The sequence below is a fragment of the Primulina tabacum genome, chromosome 1 (genome assembly GCF_025594145.1).
Source record: "Primulina tabacum isolate GXHZ01 chromosome 1, ASM2559414v2, whole genome shotgun sequence".
Classification (NCBI taxonomy): domain Eukaryota; kingdom Viridiplantae; phylum Streptophyta; class Magnoliopsida; order Lamiales; family Gesneriaceae; genus Primulina; species Primulina tabacum.
In genome coordinates this window covers 1,140,134-1,161,999 of record NC_134550.1, presented here as the reverse complement: position 1 = coordinate 1,161,999, position 21,866 = coordinate 1,140,134, and the positions used below count along the sequence as shown (strand labels likewise).

The 21,866-nt window shown below is 35.3% G+C and overlaps 3 protein-coding genes across 3 annotated transcripts; 2 read left to right on the top strand and 1 right to left on the bottom strand.

Moving 5' to 3' along the window:
• The first annotated feature begins 820 nt into the window (after nt 1–820).
• On the top strand, nt 821–5,251 carry LOC142545599 (cullin-3A-like). Its single transcript, XM_075652903.1, has 2 exons — nt 821–1,223; nt 2,334–5,251. Exons 1-2 carry the CDS (start codon nt 1,063–1,065, stop codon nt 4,369–4,371), a joined length of 2,199 nt encoding a protein of 732 aa, XP_075509018.1. The 5' UTR covers nt 821–1,062; the 3' UTR covers nt 4,372–5,251.
• LOC142545669 (tubulin alpha chain-like) lies at nt 4,770–6,930 on the bottom strand. Its single transcript, XM_075653029.1, has 3 exons — nt 6,714–6,930; nt 5,703–6,308; nt 4,770–5,617 (listed from the first exon to the last, which is right to left on the bottom strand). Exons 1-3 carry the CDS (start codon nt 6,804–6,806, stop codon nt 4,964–4,966), a joined length of 1,353 nt encoding a protein of 450 aa, XP_075509144.1. The 5' UTR covers nt 6,807–6,930; the 3' UTR covers nt 4,770–4,963.
• Nucleotides 6,931–14,534: 7,604 nt separating this feature from the next.
• Nucleotides 14,535–21,472, top strand: LOC142545522 (ABC transporter B family member 19-like). The gene is made up of 10 exons (XM_075652787.1): nt 14,535–15,090; nt 15,192–15,246; nt 15,614–15,789; nt 16,230–16,430; nt 16,536–16,795; nt 16,884–17,200; nt 17,292–17,515; nt 17,674–18,493; nt 18,578–18,819; nt 20,063–21,472. The coding sequence occupies exons 1-10, from the start codon at nt 14,845–14,847 to the stop codon at nt 21,269–21,271; spliced, it is 3,750 nt and encodes a 1,249-aa protein (XP_075508902.1). The 5' UTR covers nt 14,535–14,844; the 3' UTR covers nt 21,272–21,472.
• Nucleotides 21,473–21,866: the final 394 nt, after the last annotated feature.

Below are 21,866 nucleotides of genomic sequence, written 5' to 3'. Positions count from 1 at the left end.
TTATGAAATTAAATATTTTGATGTCCTCTAAGATAAATAAGGGTCTAATAATTAATAATATAATATAGATATATTAGCATCACTAATAACACTATTATTTACGAAAATAATTATAATAGTCACATTATGATGTCAATATTATTAGCTATATTTACACCTATAATCAATTAATAGGTCATTTCAAAAAAAAAAAAAAAAATCAATTAATAGGTGAATAAGAACTGTCTAACATATATATTTACAAGCTTTGATTTTCCGGAAAATATTCAATATTATGATTTGAAATTAACTTTTACTAATTAAATAAACATGTTAATATTTGCCTCATTTAATGATGACCTATCTTCACGAGATTATAAAAATAAATCAGTAGAGTCGCCCGATCCGTAAGTAATTGGGTTTGGGCAAATTAATTGACCCGGACAAGAATTATATTGGGTCTGCACCGATACCACACTTTTACTTTACTATTTGTAAATACAAATTATGCTATGAAATTAGTTGAATTTCTAATTGTTATGATATTCGACTTTTAGTTTAATTTTATATATTCATTTGATTTTGAGTATAATTTAAAATAGCCAGAAACACACGTGTTGGGCGACATAATAATTATATATTAAAATAATAGTTTTTATTAGGTCATAAATATTTATAACTCTGTTAAGTAATAAATAATATGTAGTGTTGAAAATGAAAATTAGAGAGATATATTTATGGAATTGAAATAAAAAAATACTGCATCAATACATTGTGTGTATATCGATTATTCTCTATTTCCACGATTATTTTCATATATTGGGTAAGAAATGTATAAAAATTATTTTTTTAAAAGAGGAAAAATGTGTTATGGGAACCATTTCACTGTCGGGGCTCGGGAAAAAGGAGAAGGGCGTAGGTTAGAAAAATTATGCGAGCGGAACGAGAATAAGAAATCGAGCTTGAATCCGAGCTGTTTGATTTCCTTCATTGAACCTGAATTCGATTTGGAGTAATCGGCTAGTTCGAATACGTTTGCTGGATTCGATTTGTCGTTTTGATTGAAAATTTTGGGGAATTAAGATGAGCGGACCGAAGAAGAGGAATGTTCAGATTGAGGCGTTTAAGCATCGGGTGGTGGTGGACCCAAAGTACGCGGACAAGACTTGGGCTATTCTGGAGCATGCGATTCACGAGATTTACAATCACAATGCTAGTGGTCTCAGCTTTGAGGAGTTGTACAGGTTTCCTTCTCGTTAATCATGTGGTTGAATTGTTTCTGACATTTCATTTGCTTTTTGTCTTCAGCCACCAACGTCTGTTGGAAATATAATTCCTAAGATACAACCTACGAAGCACTGCAAATTTTAAAGTCATGCGAACCTCAAAATGGTTAGATCGTTGTATAATTTTATGATGTAAATCCCGAGTCTTGAATTCTAGGAGTTGGGATTCTTAAAAATTCAAATTCAAGATATTTTATACCTTGTAAAATTGGATTAAGTATCTATCTTTTTACGCTAGTCATGGATGAACTCAAGGAAGAGGGAGACCAACGAAGAGGTGGTCAGCAACGATAAAACATTATAAAATTTATTGAAATATAGATGAAGATGTATGATGAAATGGAGCATAATGATTTGTAGGAGGATACATATACAACTTAGTGGGATATTGGAAAAAAGTTGAAACCAGAAGAAACTCTTGAATTTAATTTGAATATCCAATTAAAGCGTAGGATATTTTGAAAATTTAAATTCAATATTTTATAACTCGGAAATTTGGATTTTCGGTTTAAATACTTAAAAATTCAAATAAGAATGAAACTAGAGAATAGGAGAGGAAATGATGAAAAGTCACTAATTTGGAATTCTGGGGGTGTATTTATATATTTTTTTCAAATTTTTTGTACTGGAAAGTTTTGTTTTCACAAAGGGGGGCATCTGTAAAATACTTGTGTTGCAGTGCTATCCTTTAATTTTCATGGCTGATGGCTGTAGACCAGGCACTGTGATGCCAAAGAATGGAATGTTACCATTTTCTTCTTTCCATCAAAAGCACGTTGCAGCAGTTTTGAATTCTAATGAGCCGTTTCAGACTGTAACCATTTCCGCTTCCGATTTTGTTTGTGCCTGTGATTTTTGGTTTGGACATGGAGAAATGTGAAAGATGTCACTTCCATTTCATCATTAAAGTAACAGAAAAGGGAGAAATAGTATGAACTGTACTTGTTGCAATACAAAAGAAATGTTTCTTCTCAAATTTTTGCTGGCTTTTGGCTAATTGATTTTTTGCAGACTTTTGGCCTCCTCGATATTTTAACAATCACCTATTTGCCTGTTTGTTGTTGTCAGGAATGCATATAATATGGTCTTGCACAAGTATGGAGATAAGCTTTATTCCGGCCTTGTCTCTACTATGACTAAACATTTAAAAAAATTAGCCGAGTCTATAGAGGCTGCTCAAGGTGATACATTTCTCGAGGAGCTCAATCGGAAATGGACCGAGCATAACAAAGCATTGCAAATGATCAGGGACATATTAATGTACATGGACAGAACTTACATACCAAGTATGCGTAAAATTCCTGTTCACGAGCTTGGGTTGAATTTATGGAGAGACAACGTTCTCCACTCTAGCAAGATCCAAACACGGCTTCAAGACACTCTTCTTGAACTCGTGCAACATGAGAGGAACGGTGATGTTATTAATAGGGGTCTAATGAGGAATATAACCAAAATGCTAATTGATTTGGGCCCTTCAGTGTACCATGAAAACTTTGAAAAGCCGTTCCTTGATGTATCAGCCAATTTTTATGGTGCGGAGTCTCAACAGCTTATTGAGAACTGTGATTGTGGGGATTATCTGAAGAAAGCTGATAAACGTCTTAATGAAGAGATAGACAGAGTATCACATTACTTGGATGCAAGAAGTGAATCCAAAATAACCAATGTGGTAGAAAAAGAGTTGATTGAAAGCCACATGCATAGATTAGTTCACATGGAGAACTCTGGCTTGGTCTGTATGATCGTGGATGAAAAATTCGAGGATTTGGGGAGAATGTACAGTTTGTTTCAGAGAGTGGCAAATGGACTCACATTAATCAAAGATGTCATGACTTCACATATTCGAGAAACTGGAAAGGATCTAATTTCTGATCCAGAAAGGTTGAAGGAACCTCTTAGTTTTGTTGAAGAGCTTTTGAATCGAAAGGACAGATTTGACAAGATCATCAGCTTAGCTTTCAATAACGACAAAATATTCCAGAATGCTTTGAATTCTTCCTTTGAGTATTTCATAAATCTTAATCCACGATCTCCTGAATTCATTTCTTTGTTTGTGGATGACAAGCTTCGAAATGGGTTAAAAAAGGACAAGGAAGATGATATAGAGACTGTATTGGATAAGGTGATGATTCTTTTTCGCTACCTCCAAGAGAAAGATGTTTTCGAGAAGTACTACAAGCAGCATTTGGCAAAGAGGCTTCTTTCAGGGAAAACTGCATCTGATGATGCAGAGAGAAGCTTGATTGTAAAGCTCAAAACCGAATGTGGCTATCAGTTCACCTCAAAGCTGGAAGGAATGTTTACTGATATGAAGACTTCTCAAGATACAATGCAGGAGTTTCATGCTGCCATGGGTGCTGAGCTAACCGACGGACCGACACTTTCAGTTCAGGTCCTTACTACTGGATCGTGGCCAACTCAATCCATCTCAACTTGCAATCTTCCTTCAGAAATCCTCGGAGTCTGCGATAAGTTCAGGACATACTATCTTGGAACTCATTCAGGGCGTAGATTGACGTGGCAAACTAACATGGGCAGTGCTGTTTTGGGTGCAACATTTGGAAATGTCCAAAAGGAGCTTAGCGTGTCCACTTATCAAATGTGCATCCTTATGCTATTCAATAACTCCGATTGCCTAAGTTACAAAGAAATAGAGCAAGCTACTGAGATTCCGCCCTCGGATTTGAAGAGGTGCTTGCAGTCATTAGCTTGTGTCAAGGGGAAAATTATCATTAAAAAAGAACCAATGAGCAAAGATATTGGTGAGGACGACACCTTTTTCTTTAATGATAAATTCACGTCCAAATTGTACAGGGTAAAGATAGGCACTGTTGTTGCACAAAAGGAGTCTGAACCTGAGAAGCAGGAGACGCGACAAAGAGTGGAAGAGGACAGAAAACCTCAAATCGAAGCAGCCATTGTCAGGATCATGAAGTCGAGACGGGTGCTAGATCACAACAACATTGTATCAGAGGTTACTAAACAACTACAACCACGATTCCTCCCGAACCCAGTTGTTATCAAGAAACGAATTGAATCTCTAATCGAGCGTGAGTTTTTGGAGAGGGACAAAACGGATAGGAAGATGTATCGTTACCTAGCTTGAAGAAGCAAACCCTCTTCTCATATGCAATTTGTCTAATTTGGTCTGGATTCTTTCAGCTTCGAATTTCTGAAAGACTGGAAACATCCGCTGTAGTACTGGTGAGAAACAGTGAGCATTTGTTCACATTACAGCATACTTTCTCGAATGTTTTTTTTTAAATGGTATGATGGACTTTTGCTCTGGGCTCGATCGGATAATACTCATGTTGTTCAAGTTCAGATTGAATTTTGTTATATTTTTTTCCACAGAAAAAATATTTATTCTCTCCACATAAGCTTTTCCTAATAAATCGAAATCCTTCGCCTCTCAAGATTTGTCTGTTAATTATGGGAGTCTGAAGGTTCCGAAAAATCATTCCTCGATTATTCTAAAGCATGGATTTGATTGAACACGACAAATTCCAAACAATAATAAGACCAATTTTTTAGCATATAAAATAGCATTCAAAAGTTTAGAAAGAACACACAGCAAGCAAATTGTCATTTATGTAGGCAAACAAGCAACACAAGTAGAAAAGGAACCAATGAGACCATTGGTTTCGCAATATTGAGTCAAAGTAGCCATACTGACAACCCAGACCCAGCAGCTTATTCTAGTAATCCTCATTGTCTTCGTCTTCTCCCTCCCCGGACTCAGCCCCGACTTCTTCATAATCCTTCTCAAGTGCAGCCAAATCCTCCCTAGCCTCGGAAAACTCACCTTCCTCCATTCCTTCACCAACATACCAATGCACAAATGCACGCTTAGAATACATCAGATCGAACTTAATATCAATCCTCGAGAACACCTCAGCAACACTGGTCGAGTTGGAAATCATGCAGACGGCCCTCTGCACCTTAGCCAAGTCGCCACCTGGCACAACTGTTGGAGGCTGGTAGTTGATGCCACATTTGAAACCAGTTGGACACCAGTCCACAAATTGGATAGTCCTCTTTGTTTTGATTGTTGCAACAGCAGCATTAACGTCCTTGGGGACGACATCACCCCTGTACATCAGGCAGCAGGCCATATACTTCCCATGGCGTGGATCACACTTTACCATCATGGATGATGGTTCAAATGCTGTGTTTGTGATTTCGGCAACAGAGAGTTGCTCATGGTATGCTTTCTCAGCTGAGATCACCGGGGCATAGGATGAAAGCATGAAGTGAATTCTAGGGTATGGGACCAAGTTGGTTTGGAACTCATTCACATCCACGTTCAGTGCCCCATCAAAACGTAAGGAGGCAGTCAAAGAAGAGATCACCTGGACAAACAAACATACAGTTTTAGAACCATAACATTATTTTATAAAATGTCATGAAATTAGATAATGCATCTCAAATACTTACCTGAGAAATTAGTCTGTTCAGATTTGTATAAGTAGGCCTCTCAATGTCTAGCGATTTCCGGCAAATATCATAGATAGCCTCGTTATCAAGCAGCACAGCAACATCAGTGTGTTCTAAAAGTGAATGTGTAGAAAGAACAGAATTGTATGGCTCTACGACAGCAGTCGAGACCTGGGGAGAAGGGTAAATTGTAAAACCCAATTTGGACTTCTTGCCATAGTCAACAGACAACCTCTCGAGCAATAGAGATCCAAGCCCAGATCCCGTACCACCACCCACAGCATGAAAAACAAGAAATCCTTGCAAACCAGTGCAGTTATCTGCAAGCTTGCGGATCCTATCAAGGCATAGATCCACGATTTCTTTGCCAATAGTGTAGTGTCCTCTAGCAAAGTTGTTGGCAGCATCTTCCTTGCCGCTAATCAGCTGTTCAGGGTGGAATAGCTGGCGATATGCACCAGTGCGCACCTCATCGATAACAGTTGGCTCTAGATCTAGAAATACTGCACGAGGCACATGCTTTCCTGCTCCTGTTTCGCTGAAGAATGTGTTGAAGGCGTCATCCCCACCCCCAACAGTTTTATCACCGGGCATTTGTCCATCAGGCTGCGACGATTGTCAATTGAATCATACAAACATATCGATCTCAGAATATCTATCGGTAAATATATATTAGATCAGATCTAGTATTCAAACAACGAGAATGAAGCAAGGGAAAAAAATTGTTAAAATCCAAATCTCACGTATTTTTCTCAGATCTACGTGAATTCTCAAATCATTTTCATTTATAAAATCACCCTAAAAATCGTAGATCGAACTAAAACACAAATCAACCAGATATTTTTTTAAAAAACGCAGAGAATTCCGAGATCTGATTACACCTAGATCGAACTAAAACACAAATCAACCAGAAATTTTTTAAAAAAAATCCGAGATCTGAAAAAATCTAAGATCTAGCACATTATTCATTCGATCTAACAAATTAGACAGAAAATGTGGAACAAAACAAACCTTAATTCCATGTTCAAGGCAGTAGAGCTCCCAGCAAGCATTTCCCACTTGAATACCAGCCTGGCCAATGTGGATCGAGATGCATTCCCTCATTTTGACGTACGGAAGAAAAAGATTAAAAATGGAGACGGGTAGAGAACACAAATACAGAGGCGTATACGAAGACGTCCCTGGAGGAGAGCGAAGAGATACTGTGATAGAGATCCAAATAGCGAATTAGGAATTTTATAATAAAGATGGTGGGTGGTTGGGTACAGAATTTCTTGGGTTGAGGATTTTTTTGAATTTTGAAAAAAACTATACAGCTGGCTGGTGACCGTTGCTTCCTCATTTCATGGGCTTTTTCAAATTGAAACCTCGATAGATTCTGGACAGGCCCCATATATTGTAGATCGGCCGGGAACCATAAATTCAATCCATGGGCCCAAAGTGAATAATTTGGGTGTATTCGAGCCTTTAATTAGTCCCCATTTGGAAATTATTCCCACAAATTGTTAGATCATTCCAATCTTCTTAAGGTTTGAAAAACCAAAATCAATCAATTTTATTTCTTTTCCTCCAACTATTTGAGTCATTTCAAATGCACTCATAACTAGATCCTAATGCACTCTAAATTAAAATGATTTATCCAAACAAATCTGATTTATTTATTATTATATATTTGGAAACCTAATATCCAAATATGTTGATCCATTTATGTGGTCTTTCATTTACATTTTTTTCTGAAAAGTAAATGTACATTCACATTATGGTAAAATTCAAGATCCAATCCATTAATGTTTATGTCACATAACATTGTAAACGTGTTTGATGCTCACTTCCTTATCTAGAAATCCAACCTCTATATTTTTTATGCTCATAAAAAAATGGGCGTGGGTGGAGATACGACATCGAAGCGTAGCAAAAGAAAGCTCCTCACATGAAATGGACCCAAACCTAGTCAAATCACCAAGGTGGGTACCTACTTAAATCTCAAAGCAAAAAATGATGGGCCAAATTGCATCACCAATCATAGAATTTGAGTTTCTTGAATTGGCTAAGGCAAATATCTTATGATTGCATTAATGCAACTTTAGTAAAAATATTTCCAACTTATGTTTTCTAAAATTTTTTTAACTATGGAAATCACATCCGTCACTTCTAGGAGCGCACTATATTGTGCACTCTTTGTGTGACAGATTCGTCCGGAAAAATGTAAATATGAGATATCGAACTCATTGTGATTGCCAGGAGCTCACCTATTATATCAATTCAGACACACCGAGAAGCCAACTTATGTATTCTACTTTTCAATATTGCATGTGGACACAAAAATAAAGGGCAAAAGAGATGTTTGATGCAACTGTAATTAATAAGTGTTTGGTGGAGTGTCAAAAAAGAAGTCCACCCAATAGTTATATACATCACCCACAAAAGGTACATCACAATGACTATTGCTCATGTCCACTAATGTAACTTGCATCTTTTGTGTCCTACATGTCAAAAGGTATACATACATTTCATGACTTGGTGCTTTGTATCATTTATCGTAGCAGTTGGAATGATCTTTGTTGGGGAATGCATAAAAAAAAATCATGTATATATATGCATTAACAAAATGAATAAAAATTACAAAATGTTGCATATTTAGAAATTATTATATTATTTGTCTATAAAACTTGAGTTCAACTACAAGAGATAAAAGAATATATCGATGGATACTAGGCGCTGTGCGTATTGACCCGTGCAATGCTGTAGCTAACACGTTAAGTATCCCGCCTAGGGAGTAAGTTCGCAAGAATGAAACTCAAATAAATTGACGGGGGCCCGCAAAAGCGGTGGAGCATGTGGTTTAATTCGATGCAAAGCGAAGAACTTTACCAGGGCTTGACATGCCGCGAATCCTCTTGAAAGAGAGGGGTACAGTTTGTCGCGAATGATAATACATTAAATGATTACGCATTCTTGTTTTATTCAGCTTTTTGAATCGGGTTTTAAAAATAACTAGAGTCGTGCATATTTTTATTTATATATAAACTTATTTATAATTCTTATATTATACATCATTAGTTATCTCATGACACGAATAAAATGACCCATTAAAGCAAAATATATTCTTATTTATTAATATGCAAAATGACAGGCAAACGTCACATTAGATGAAATTTTATGTATTTTAGATAATTGTTATAATTTGATTTGATAATCCACCTGCAGGATTCCATGGAAACATGCACTTTAAAATTACAGCTAAATTTGTTCCCACTCTAATGGCTCTTTCTAATACTCCATAATTAATATTAGACTTTCAATACTTTTAAAAATTAGTTTAATATTTTAATCTCACCAAAACTTGAAGTTCTTGGGAAATTATAAATGGAAGGGGTACCCACAAAAGCTCTTGAAAAAAGTGTGTGTGTATATATATATATATACACACACATATACCTATTAGGCATGATGAATTTTATCAAAATTGTACATCTACTATGTTTTAAATATTAAATCGGATAGATACAAAAGTCGACACGATTGGTGCAAAACATATCAAAATTTTCGCTAAAAAATGATGTTTTTTTTGCTCTCTTTTTAGGTTATCGATGACCTAGATAACTACATGATGCATTATGAGTATTGTAAATAAGGAGGGCTCACGCCAAGGAATCATTTCGCACAACAAGCATCATTGATTGATTTGGAAAGATAATTAGAATTATTATTTTTAATGTGTTAAATAGTGTACATATATACTCTAAAGATTATATTCATATACAAATAATTAAACTAAAAATTTTATTTTTCTTCATCCGACTCGTCGAGGACTAATTAAGAATTTTATTTTTGGGTAATCATATAATTAAATATATGCCTAATTAAGCTGAAACTAAAACTTGGACATAATAATGTATAGTTGGGGGGAGGTTTTAGATTACTATATTCGGTGTATCATTGGATTAATCTTGTTAATTATTAAGTATCAGTGGGTGTAATTTAAATTCAAGCTAAGCACATGCCTGCAAATAGTTAGCCCAGCGAAAGCTAATCAAAAAATATGCTAAGCCTTCATTAATGGATCCACAGTGTCCCCAAAAGCAAATACAACAAAACCAAAGCCACTTCATTTCATCATTTTAAAATCTCATAATGTGAAACCATATTAATTATGATTATATATACCTTTAGTTATTATTATTATTATTTTTTGGGTATGGATGAAAGTATACATTTATATAATAATAATAAGTGGGTTGTTTTGGCGGAAAACTGGCAATATATTTTCGTTATATGTAGTTTATTTTTTGTGATAAATTATTGTTTTATTCGTTAGATGAGACGATGAATCGATATATATATATATATATATATATATATATATATATATAATTAATTAATTAATTAATTAATTACGAATCTTATAATTTTGTGGTTATGGATCTGCACTATTGAAGAAAACAAGAGATCCATACAGGATAGTTGGATACCTCAAATTCGACATACATGTGTGTATTTGTTTTCAAGAACATATATAGTTTCTAATTTATACATTAAAAATAAAAATTGCACGAAAAAAAATCCTTTTTAAAAAATAAATTTACATGTATATAAGTAGTTAAAAAAAGGTTTTCCTTTAAAACAATGTATATTGACAATTAGGTTTCTACTTTCTATATGCTTAATACATCCGTCCCATTTTTTGACCATTCATCTAACCAGATATGTTGTAGACTTATCCGAAGCAAGCAACAATGGCTGAACCTCATCGCATATATATACACAAACATGCATGTATATTCACATAAGTATGTGTGGGTATGTGTTTCGTATGTATGTGTATAACGTTGCACCGCCGAACCTCGCCGTGGACATGATCTGTGTGTCTATATATAATATATGTGTGTGTGGGCAGGCACAAAATTTTTAATGGAATTTGCATGATCGATCCCAACGTGCTAAAGGAGTATTAATACACCAACTTAATTTTCCAGATGCATGTAGCATTTAAATATTGTAAGATTACACGGTTATATTCGTACGTGAAATCATTAATTGCATGCATGATGAAGATAATTTCACAACCTTTCGCTTCATGGAATATAATATACATTATCTACGTATACGAAAATTTAAGATTATAAAATTAAATTAGTTACATGCATGCATCCCAATTAAAAGGATAAATTAGCCTATTCGATCCGTAGGTTCTCTCTTTGGACCATGCAGCCTATTTTGGGACCATACTATGTATATTCCCCTTCAATCTATGCTACATACGTACTTTATACTAGCACGAATCTACATCATTTAAAAGGTTAACTTTAATTTAAAGTTGTAAAATCTTGCAAAGTTTGAGAATTAATTCTTCATTCTTGTGTAACGAATTCACTTTTATTAATTGTATCGTATAAGATTAGTTGACTACAAACCCTACAATATGTTCGGGTTGCGCCCGAATATAAGTTACGGGTCGGATCCTAGCAAAAGGATAATGAGGAAACCAATTAATCATTTCAAAGTCTTAAATATATATATATATATATATATATATATAGTTGTAAATTCTATAATATTTTTAAAAATAAAAGAATTTATCATGATTCATAATTGGAAAGAAATTAAAATTGGGAGATTCCACCGGTGTGATCAAACCTAAGCAAAAATCCTACTATAAGCACATACACGCACTGATTCAACTCACACATGTTAAAGGGAAAAAAGAAGATGCATGCTTCCAAGGCATTGAATGAACTACACACATTTGAATAAAAATAGAATTGTTTATGTTGATTTTGTTACTTCACCTAATTATTTGATTAATATATATATGGATTTATGCATATATAAATAAAAAAAACTGTACAAAAATATAATTTTTTAAATTATTTTAAAACAAAAATTAATTAATGTATTTTGTTGTAGATAGATTCGATTTCCCCATCAAATCTTCGCATTTTTGTTACTGAAATTTTCGATAACTATAAAATTTCATGTATTATCCTAATTTTCCGACTCAATTAAATAATTATCAACGCACAAGATAGATTTACTAGCATTCTTGTAATCAGAATAATTTTTTGGGGATCGAAATTATTGTGAAAATGAAAGCTTATAAGATGAATGATGGAGTACGATACATCACATCTTTAGGTTTTCATTATACTACCGTTCGATGTATATGTTTTCTAGTGTCACAACGGACGCGACGACGCCTCGACAATTTAATAATTTTTATAAAAAGAATTACTGTCGTTTCATTATGTGGAATTATACATGAAATATGTAAAAAGTAGCGTAAATAATAAGGGGAAAATTAGAAGGAAAACCATTATATTGCGATTGAGAAGAAAATATATTTGTTGACATATTATAACGAATCGATTATTGTATAATTGGACTGATTTAATTGGCTAGTGATATACAAATTGCTGTAGACAGTAGATTCTTACCGTGCAAAGAATTAAAACCTTGTAAAATCTGTGTAATTACCAGTTCTTGATCCGTCTGATTTAAAAATTTACCTGCGGCACATGCGACTCGCAATACTTTGGGAAAATAAAAAGAATTCTATAATATATACTTTCAATCGTTGGGAAAATAAAATAAAATAAAACAGAATTCTTCAACTTAATAAATAATAACAGTGGAAGGACAATTGGCATTAAAGTTTTACACATGCTTTAAACTGAAAAGGATCAGAATTTACTCCGGCTTAGTGTTGAGGCTGGCACGAGCATATATATTATATATAACTTATATTTCAGTCTTAGTGATATATTTTTCGATTTTTTTGCAACTTTAGTTTTTTTATCGTTGAAAATATTGACATGATACTACACGTCAGTATTACATTAGTGATGAGTTGATATCACATCAATATTAAGTCCGAAAAAATATTAAAATTTCAAAATAAAAAACAAAAATAACATACTAAAATTGAAATTTAAAAACATGAAAAATTCAAAATTAAAATTTGATAATATAGAAAACCCATATCGCAATATAGCAAACATGATAAGTCAAAAATGTAATTTTCACGTGAAAAAATTTACAACTCAATATTTTTTTAAAAATAAAAATGCCTCTTGGTAAATTAAATTACGATATCTTGTAATAAAATCTGTTAATATTATATTGTGTTTACGAGTAATTAAATTCATGTCTATCATTCAAAATTTTTTAAAAATTAAGACAAAATCTATACTATTTATTATATTAACCACATTTACTAACTAATTTTGATTTGGGGATGAAACTTTTTAATATCATAATTTCTTTATATTTCCTTTTTTTCCTACTTTTTCAATTTCAAAAATTAATAACTTTCGTGTTCAATTTTTTAAAAAAAACTACTTCACCGTCTATTTTTTTACAGAAAACATGCATGGTAAGTCTTTGTTAATGGTAAATGGAAGCGTAACCCATGCTTACACTTTTTAGAATAATAAATAAATAGAATAAATTAATATAAAAACCCATATAAGAATATGAAAAAAGCAATTAGGACAGGCGATCGTCTTCTTCGGCTAAACATGCATCACTATTTAAAATAACTACGTTACATATACTATATTTGTTTTGTGGCAAACGATTCGTGACATATTGATTTTTTTTTTTGGATAATTTTTGAGTAAAAAAATAAATTATTTTATTATGATATGATATTTATAGATTAATGATTCGATAAAATTTATTGAAATAATTTGAAATTTTAAATAAGTTAGAGATAAGTTGGAGAAAAAATAAAAAAAAAATAGAGAGTTGTATAAAAACTACTAACAAATAGACACTAATAAAGTTAACTAACATATATTATGAAAAGTAAAACTGTAAAAGAACTTTTGTGTCATATTCTTATACAAAAATTAGTTAATATGATGGGTTGAAATTTAATAATATAGTATAAATAAAACAATAGATAAATTATAGACCTGAATTATGAAATAACTATATTTTTTTAGTAAAAAAAGAAAAAATATTTTAAAGGTCTAGATGAAATATAAGTTAACAAATTTTAGTTACTCATTTTTTTCTTTAAAATATTATTAAAATTAAAAAATAGTGATGCTAATGCTTTTTTTTTAAAATATATAATGAAAACAAGAAGAAAAAGCTCCACCAAAGATGATCATTAAGGTCCGTTGGCTCAGAAACGATATTCCATCCATAATATATATTTAGGCTTAATTTTTTCATCATATTCCAGTTTTTGTATTTAATATTATTTTCTCTATTATTTTACAAATATAGCTTTATTTAAAATTTTAAAATTATAACTGTTTTAATTAAATTAATAAAGCAATTATTAAATAAGATGTAAAATATTTTTTTCATAAAATTTAATTTTGTAATAATTTTATTAATATATGTGAAAATACGCACATACCTAAATCTATGTGATCAAGAGAGTTTACCTATAAATATTTACTTTATTTTGAGATAAAATGATAAATTAAAACTAATTTTCATATATCCGATAAAAAAAAAAGAAGTAGATATGCTAAAATTTTATTTATTTTTTCTTCTTATATGTCTAGAATTTTGTATCTTATTTTTTTGAATGTGATAAAAACTTATTAAATAATATAAATTTGTCCATTTTATTTCTCCATCGTCTCGATTAAAGCATATTAGTTGATTATATTAATATTTAACAAATTAAATATAAAGCTTAATTTAATTGATTTTGTATATTAAGTTGTGGATTTATATTTATGAAATCGTATTTTTTTTATCATAAAATTTATCGAAGGCAATTACCAGAATTAGTTATCTCACCTCGTGTAAGCCCAAACAAACTTTACACCCCCTTCCTTCAACACAAGTACATTACCCGTCCCTCACTCACACACACACACTCGTAGCTCTTTCTCTCTCACACAGTCAATCACTCACTCTTCCTCTCTCAAGCTGGGCTTTTATTAATAAGGCCATTGAATCGTCAAACTCACTACCCATTGTTTACAAAAATATGTACACAGACAGCTACAAGTACTTGAGGACGGAGTCTGTGTTCTAGGATCCCCCGTTTCATATGTTACTCATAGCCAAGAAGCCAATTTTCTCCCCTTTTTGAGGTTGATTCTTCAGGGGTGATTCCAAGCTTGCTGCTTTTTTTTCTTTTTCTTTTTTTTTTCAAATTTGAGTTTTCTTGAAAATGGCGGAGGCTTCCGAGGGGAAAGCAATGCCAGAGCCCGAGAAGAAGAAGGAGCAGAGCCTGCCATTTTACCAGCTGTTTTCATTTGCTGATAAGTATGATTATGTTCTGATGATCTCTGGCAGCGTCGGGGCCATTATTCACGGGTCTTCGATGCCTGTTTTCTTTCTACTGTTTGGGGAGATGGTCAATGGTTTTGGCAAGAACCAAATGGATTTGCCCAAGATGACTCACGAAGTTTCCAAGGTGTGGACTTTTTCAAATCGTTTCATGCATCTCAATCTAAATGTTTCGAATATGTGTAGTATTAATCCAGATCTGACTGTGATTTTCGTGATTTAATGCAGTATGCTCTGTACTTCGTCTACCTTGGATTGATTGTGTGCATTTCTTCCTATGGAGGTGGGATTTGTGACCTGGGCTTATTTTTCAGCTGAATTCACCCCGATTCCTGGGATTTTTTGGGTGTTTTGATAATGGTTCTAAATTTAATCTTAGGTAGATCGTGGAAATTAATTTTAAATTTTATTTTTGGTTCACAGTGTTTTAAGACCGTTCACTTAGAATCAGTCGCACGTGGTCCGTGGACCGTCTGTCTTTTTCCTCTTCAACCTGTCGATTTCTTTAAATGTTTCCCTATTTCTTTATTATCTAATCACACATCCCTATCACTTTCGCTTTGAAATTAATATTTAGCCATTATCTTTTCTGGGAGTTAAAATTTAACGTCTTGTTTGTGGCGCATATTTTTATATTAAAAAAAAAACAGAAATTGCTTGTTGGATGTACTCTGGGGAAAGACAAGTGGGTGCATTGAGGAAGAAATACTTGGAAGCGGTTCTGAAACAAGATGTGGGATTCTTCGACACAGACGCAAGAACAGGGGACATTGTATTTAGTGTCTCCACAGATACACTCCTTGTCCAAGATGCCATTAGCGAGAAGGTCCTGTTTCATGATTTCGAGTTTTTTTTAAAAAATTATTAAATTTCATGGTGTTTTTTGTTTTAAAAAAGGGTTTCTTTTTCCTCTCAATCCAAGAAAGCGAGAGAACACAGTGTAATGACAAGGAGTGTGTTTTCAGATGGATAACGGTGTAATCTAGTATTAGACAAGTGTTGCCCTAAAGAAGGAAAATCGGATCATTCATTGGACGGGACAGTTAGCTGGTGCCATTATTGCGGGCCCGTTTCCAAAAGGCTCACCTTCTTAACCCGCGCACGTTAGCAAAACTTTGTTAAATTGCACCACATCTTCCCGCTCTGCTAGCTAGTTACTAATTGTAGGACAATGGACGTCGGTTTACTTTTTCTGTTTCATTCGTATATTGATATATGTATATATATGTTGCTGAATGTGTTGGTTTTTTGTGCGTGGGATACCAGGTTGGTAATTTCATTCATTATCTGTCAACATTTTTGGCGGGATTGGTTGTCGGTTTTGTGTGTTCATGGAGGCTAGCTCTACTCAGTGTGGCTGTGATTCCTGGAATCGCCTTTGCCGGGGGTTTATATGCGTATACCCTCACGGGACTCACCTCCAAGAGCCGCGAATCCTACGCAAGTGCTGGTATAATCGCGGAGCAGGTAAAAGCTTCACGAGTTATTGAACTTTAAATGGGGTGAAATGTATTTCGATTCTCATGATATCGCCACTGTTTTGCTAACTAACGGCATGCTCGTTGAATGCAGTCGATTGCACAAGTGAGGATTGTTTATTCTTATGTTGGTGAGGCGAAGGCCTTGAGTTCGTATTCGGATTTGATACAAAATACGCTAAAGTTGGGTTACAAGGCTGGAATGGCGAAAGGGCTGGGATTAGGATGTACATACGGTATAGCGTGCATGTCGTGGGCTCTTGTTTTCTGGTACGCTGGTGTTTTTATTCGAAACGGGCAGACGGATGGTGGCAAGGCATTCACTGCTATTTTCTCCGCCATTGTTGGTGGCATGTAAGATTTGATAATGCTAGTTTTTCCAGTTCTTTTTTCTTGAACATGTGTGGCGAATCAAGGGTTCTTATGTGTTTGATACGAACAGGAGTTTGGGGCAGTCCTTTTCTAATCTGGGAGCGTTCAGTAAAGGTAAAGCCGCTGGATACAAGTTGATGGAGATAATGAAGCAAAAGCCGACCATAGTTCCAGACGCGGCGGGTGCAAAGTGTTTGACTGATGTTAATGGAAACATTGAGTTTAATAATGTAACTTTTAGCTATCCATCTAGACCCGATGTTCTAATCTTCAAAGATTTCTCCATTTTCTTTCCCGCTGGAAAAACCATGGCAGTAGTTGGTGGTAGTGGTTCCGGGAAAAGCACTGTAGTTTCCTTGATAGAAAGATTCTATGATCCGAATCAGGGTAACTAATTAACTTTCTTACCTTTTCGAGACTGAATACGCAAGGAAGTTTTAAACTAATTGTCCTTCTTCATAATGGAACTGGTATGTAGGAGCAATTTTGCTTGATGGCGAGGACATCAAGACGCTGCAGCTGAGGTGGCTTCGGAATCAAATTGGTTTGGTGAACCAAGAACCAGCACTCTTTGCGACCACAATTCTTGAAAACATTCTCTATGGAAAACCTGACGCGACCATGGTAGAAGTGGAAGCTGCTGCCTCGGCTGCTAATGCTCACAGCTATATCGCTTTGCTCCCAAACGGCTACAATACTCAGGTTGATTTCATAAGCAATGTTCTCTGAACTCCTATTGTTCTGTGTAGTTAGTTGTTTATGTGCCAGTAACTGTGACATGCTACTTGAACTGCTGCACCGGGTATATTTTGAGTTGCACTATGAATATAGATAAATAAACTGGTTCCGTATAAATATAGGTTGGAGAACGTGGTGTTCAACTCTCTGGTGGCCAGAAACAAAGAATAGCTATTGCAAGAGCTATGCTGAAGGACCCGAAGATTCTTCTGCTTGACGAAGCGACCAGTGCGCTAGATGCGGGCTCAGAAAGCATAGTTCAGGAGGCTTTGGATCGTCTGATGGTGGGGAGAACTACGATAGTTATCGCCCATCGAATCTCGACAATAAGAAATGTTGACTCTATAGCAGTTATAAAGCAAGGGCAAGTTGTCGAAACTGGAACACATGAAGAACTCATTGCCAAAGCTGGGGCATATGCTTCCTTGATTCGATTCCAAGAAATGGTAGGAAATAGGGATTTTTCAAACCCATCAACTCGTCGAACACGATCGTCTCGGCTGAGCCATTCATTGTCAACTAAATCTCTCAGCCTCCGTTCAGGGAGTTTAAGAAATTTGAGCTACTCCTACAGCACAGGTGCCGATGGTCGTATAGAGATGATATCAAATGCTGAAACGGAAAGGAAAAGTCCAGCGCCAGCTGGGTATTTCTGCCGACTGCTTAAGCTAAATGCTCCCGAGTGGCCTTACTCAATCATGGGCGCAGTAGGATCAGTTCTTTCTGGGTTCATTGGTCCTACATTTGCCATAGTGATGAGTAATATGATTGAGGTGTTCTATTATAGAAATCCAGCCGTCATGGAACGAAAAACGAAGGAGTATGTTTTCATATATATTGGAGCGGGCCTTTATGCCGTTGTTGCATATCTAATTCAGCACTACTTCTTCAGTATCATGGGAGAGAACCTTACCACCCGAGTGAGGCGGATGATGCTTGCGGGTAAAAGGGATCTTAATACGGCAATTTGCCTTCATTAAAAATTTCATCAAATTATGAAATATTAATTTTCTTTATTTATTTCAGCGATCTTGAGGAATGAAGTTGGCTGGTTCGACGAGGAGGAGAACAATTCCTGCCTTCTTGCATCCCGTTTAGCCACCGATGCCTCGGACGTAAAATCAGCCATCGCTGAGAGGATATCGGTGATACTACAGAACATGACTTCTCTTCTTACATCTTTCATTGTAGCCTTCATAGTCGAATGGAGGGTCTCACTGCTGATATTGGCCACATTTCCTCTTCTAGTCCTTGCAAATTTTGCCCAGGTAAACCTTTTAATCCATCCACAAACCACACTTACTTTGTTATGAACGCTCCAAAAGTTTGTGGGGGACTAGGTCGTTTTAGGCATTTGCATTGAAGTAGGGGCCAACCCAATTGAGATTTTTTTCAAAAATACAAGCTCTGCAGTCAATACTAGTCTTTGGGGGCGATGGCTTTATAGCCTATCTGGCAATGAGATCCCAAATTCGAGGTGAGGGGTTGGATTCGAGACACAACTATAACTAAGCAAAAAGTCATTCCGTAAAAGATGCTAATTAAGACCGGTTTAAAAAATGCCCATGAAATCTGGACAGGCACATATGGGAAGAAATAAAATATCTTCACTTCAATTAAATTTATCCGGGGCCACTATATTGAGAAGATAAATTTATTACTGAAAATGTTTGAATCTTGGAACCCAATTTCACTTTTTTCTTGGCACTAGAGGACAAGATGTGTAATTACAACATAGTGCCCTGCATGTGCTCCTTCACCTCGTCTACATGACTCTTTGAAACTCACACAGCCAAACATTAAATAAACAAAAGCATTAATGTAGTACAGTAGTGCCTGAGGAAAAGTATGTAAGAATCTATTATTGATCATCAACTTCGATGTCACTGAAAATTTTGAGTTTTTTTTTTTAATTAGAGTGATACCTGGAGGAATAAGTGTACTTTCTCGATTCCAGATTACTCAAATCTTTGGGTTGCGTGTGTTTTATTTTTCTATTGGTACTTTATATCTAATCTAAAGGTGTAAATCAGTAGAGCTCGGATCAAGTTTTCAAAATTTTGACTTATGTCTCGACTAGTGGTTCTTCAAGTGGAGCTAGTTTGATAGTTTATCTAACTTAGATAGAGTGTAAATAAATGTAAATTCAATATGTAAATATAATAAATAATAATAATATTAATGAAAAGATTGAGTAGAATGTGGCTCACAATCCACAGATTGAATTATCTTGGACTCCAAAATTTGTTTATACTGGTCTAAACCGTTCCACCAAGAACAAACATTTATATTTATGGAAGCAAATATAGAGGTTGAGGATTTGGGGAAGGGGATAAATATGGTCGACCAGGGGTAGGTCGAGATAGTTCAAAATGCTATTATAATTTTCTTCGCATATGAACTCGAAACTCGTCTGCAATTAAGTGTTTATGAACATTCATAATGGATTTAAAATCTCTTGATTCTTTTTTAACGATCTTGTATTGGTTCTGCTGCTATTGAATATTGCAGCAACTGTCTCTCAAAGGGTTTGCTGGAGACACCGCTAAGGCGCATGCGAAAACTAGTATGATTGCCGGTGAAGGGGTAAGCAACATTAGGACAGTCGCGGCATTCAATGCCCAAGAAAAAATCCTATCTTTGTTTCACCATCAACTACGTGTGCCTCAACGTCAAAGCCTACGTCGTAGCCAATGCTCGGGTTTTCTATTCGGTCTCTCTCAGCTTGCCCTTTATGCATCCGAAGCTTTAATCTTATGGTATGGCGCACACCTTGTCAGCAAAGGAGTCTCTACGTTTTCTAAGGTCATTAAGGTGTTTGTAGTCTTGGTCATCACTGCCAATTCCGTTGCTGAAACCGTGAGCCTTGCTCCCGAAATAATAAGAGGTGGAGAGGCTGTTGGTTCCGTTTTCTCGATTCTTGATCGCCCCACAAGGATAGATCCGGACGATTCTGAAGCGGAGATGGTTGAGTCCATTCGTGGTGAGATTGAGCTGCGTCATGTTGACTTTGCTTATCCATCTCGGCCGGATGTGATCATTTTTAAGGACTTTAGTCTAAGAATTCGAGCCGGGCAGAGCCAGGCTCTTGTTGGTGCAAGCGGATCAGGGAAGAGTTCTGTAATTGCATTGATAGAGCGATTTTATGACCCCATGTCTGGGAAAGTTATGATCGATGGAAAAGATATCAGGAGATTAAACTTGAAGTCTCTTCGTCTCAAAATCGGTTTGGTGCAGCAAGAACCCGCACTTTTCGCGTCAAGCATTCTCGAGAACATAGCTTACGGAAGAGAAGGAGCAACCGAGGCAGAAGTGATCGAAGCAGCACGAGCAGCGAACGTGCACACATTCGTCAGTGGATTACCCGAAGGTTACAAAACTCCAGTCGGTGAACGAGGTGTGCAGCTCTCTGGAGGACAGAAACAGCGCATTGCCATAGCACGGGCGGTTCTTAAAAACCCGTCTATACTTCTGCTCGACGAGGCCACAAGTGCCCTTGACGCCGAGTCTGAGTGCGTGCTACAAGAAGCCCTCGAAAGGCTTATGAGAGGGCGAACCACCATTCTCGTCGCCCATCGGTTATCTACAATACGTGGGGTGGACAGCATCGGTGTCATTCAAGATGGGCGAATCGTAGAGCAAGGCAGCCATGGCGACCTAATCAGTCGACCCGATGGCGCCTATGCGAGACTCCTACAACTACAGAACCATCGAATGTGAAACAAAAAAAGAAAAGTTTGATAAAAACAAGTATGGGTCGATTAAAACCATTGTTTTTGTTTCTTCCTTCTTTTGTACGATGATGACAGTTGATAAGTGATTCTGAAGAATGCGTTGCAACACCACGACTCCATTATAATCGGAGGATTATGTGCTAAAATTTTAAATAATTTTGATGCATGAACTTGTGTTGGCAGATTTGATATCTCTTTTTTCAACCTTTTTTCCTTTGTCGGTCCAAGTTCTTTCTAAAACTTGAAAACAGCTACTTTCTTATTCCTTCGAGTCCGGCATACAATTATTTGAATGTGGGGGCTAAAATGTCATTTTCCATAGTTGAGGATATAGAGTTTTTTCTAAAGATAATTAGATAGAATTCTTTTTAATTAGATTCAAGTTTTAAAGATGATCGGAATTATAAATCATTATATAATTTTTATATATTAATTTATCATTTATATATGACAAAAACTTGTGTGAGACAGTTTCACTTTTTATGCTAAGAATATTTTTTTTATTGTGAATATCGGTAGGATTGAATATTCTCACAGATAAAGATTCGCGAGACCGTATGTTGTTCAGGTCATTTTGAAAC

Excerpts from the sequence above, each read along its gene's own strand:
- LOC142545522 (XM_075652787.1), top strand. The coding sequence starts at position 14,845 with ATGGCGGAGGCTTCCGAGGGGAAAGCAATGCCAGAGCCCGAGAAGAAG. Across the intron at positions 15,790-16,229 it reads AAGATGCCATTAGCGAGAAG|GTTGGTAATTTCATTCATTA; the intron begins GTCCTGTTTCAT and ends GTGGGATACCAG. Across the intron at positions 16,796-16,883 it reads TCCGCCATTGTTGGTGGCAT|GAGTTTGGGGCAGTCCTTTT; the intron begins GTAAGATTTGAT and ends TGATACGAACAG.
- LOC142545669 (XM_075653029.1), bottom strand. The coding sequence starts at position 6,806 with ATGAGGGAATGCATCTCGATCCACATTGGCCAGGCTGGTATTCAAGTG. Across the intron at positions 6,309-6,713 it reads GCCTTGAACATGGAATTAAG|CCTGATGGACAAATGCCCGG; the intron begins GTTTGTTTTGTT and ends CAATCGTCGCAG. Across the intron at positions 5,618-5,702 it reads TGAACAGACTAATTTCTCAG|GTGATCTCTTCTTTGACTGC; the intron begins GTAAGTATTTGA and ends TTGTTTGTCCAG.
- LOC142545599 (XM_075652903.1), top strand. The coding sequence starts at position 1,063 with ATGAGCGGACCGAAGAAGAGGAATGTTCAGATTGAGGCGTTTAAGCAT. Across the intron at positions 1,224-2,333 it reads AGCTTTGAGGAGTTGTACAG|GAATGCATATAATATGGTCT; the intron begins GTTTCCTTCTCG and ends TGTTGTTGTCAG.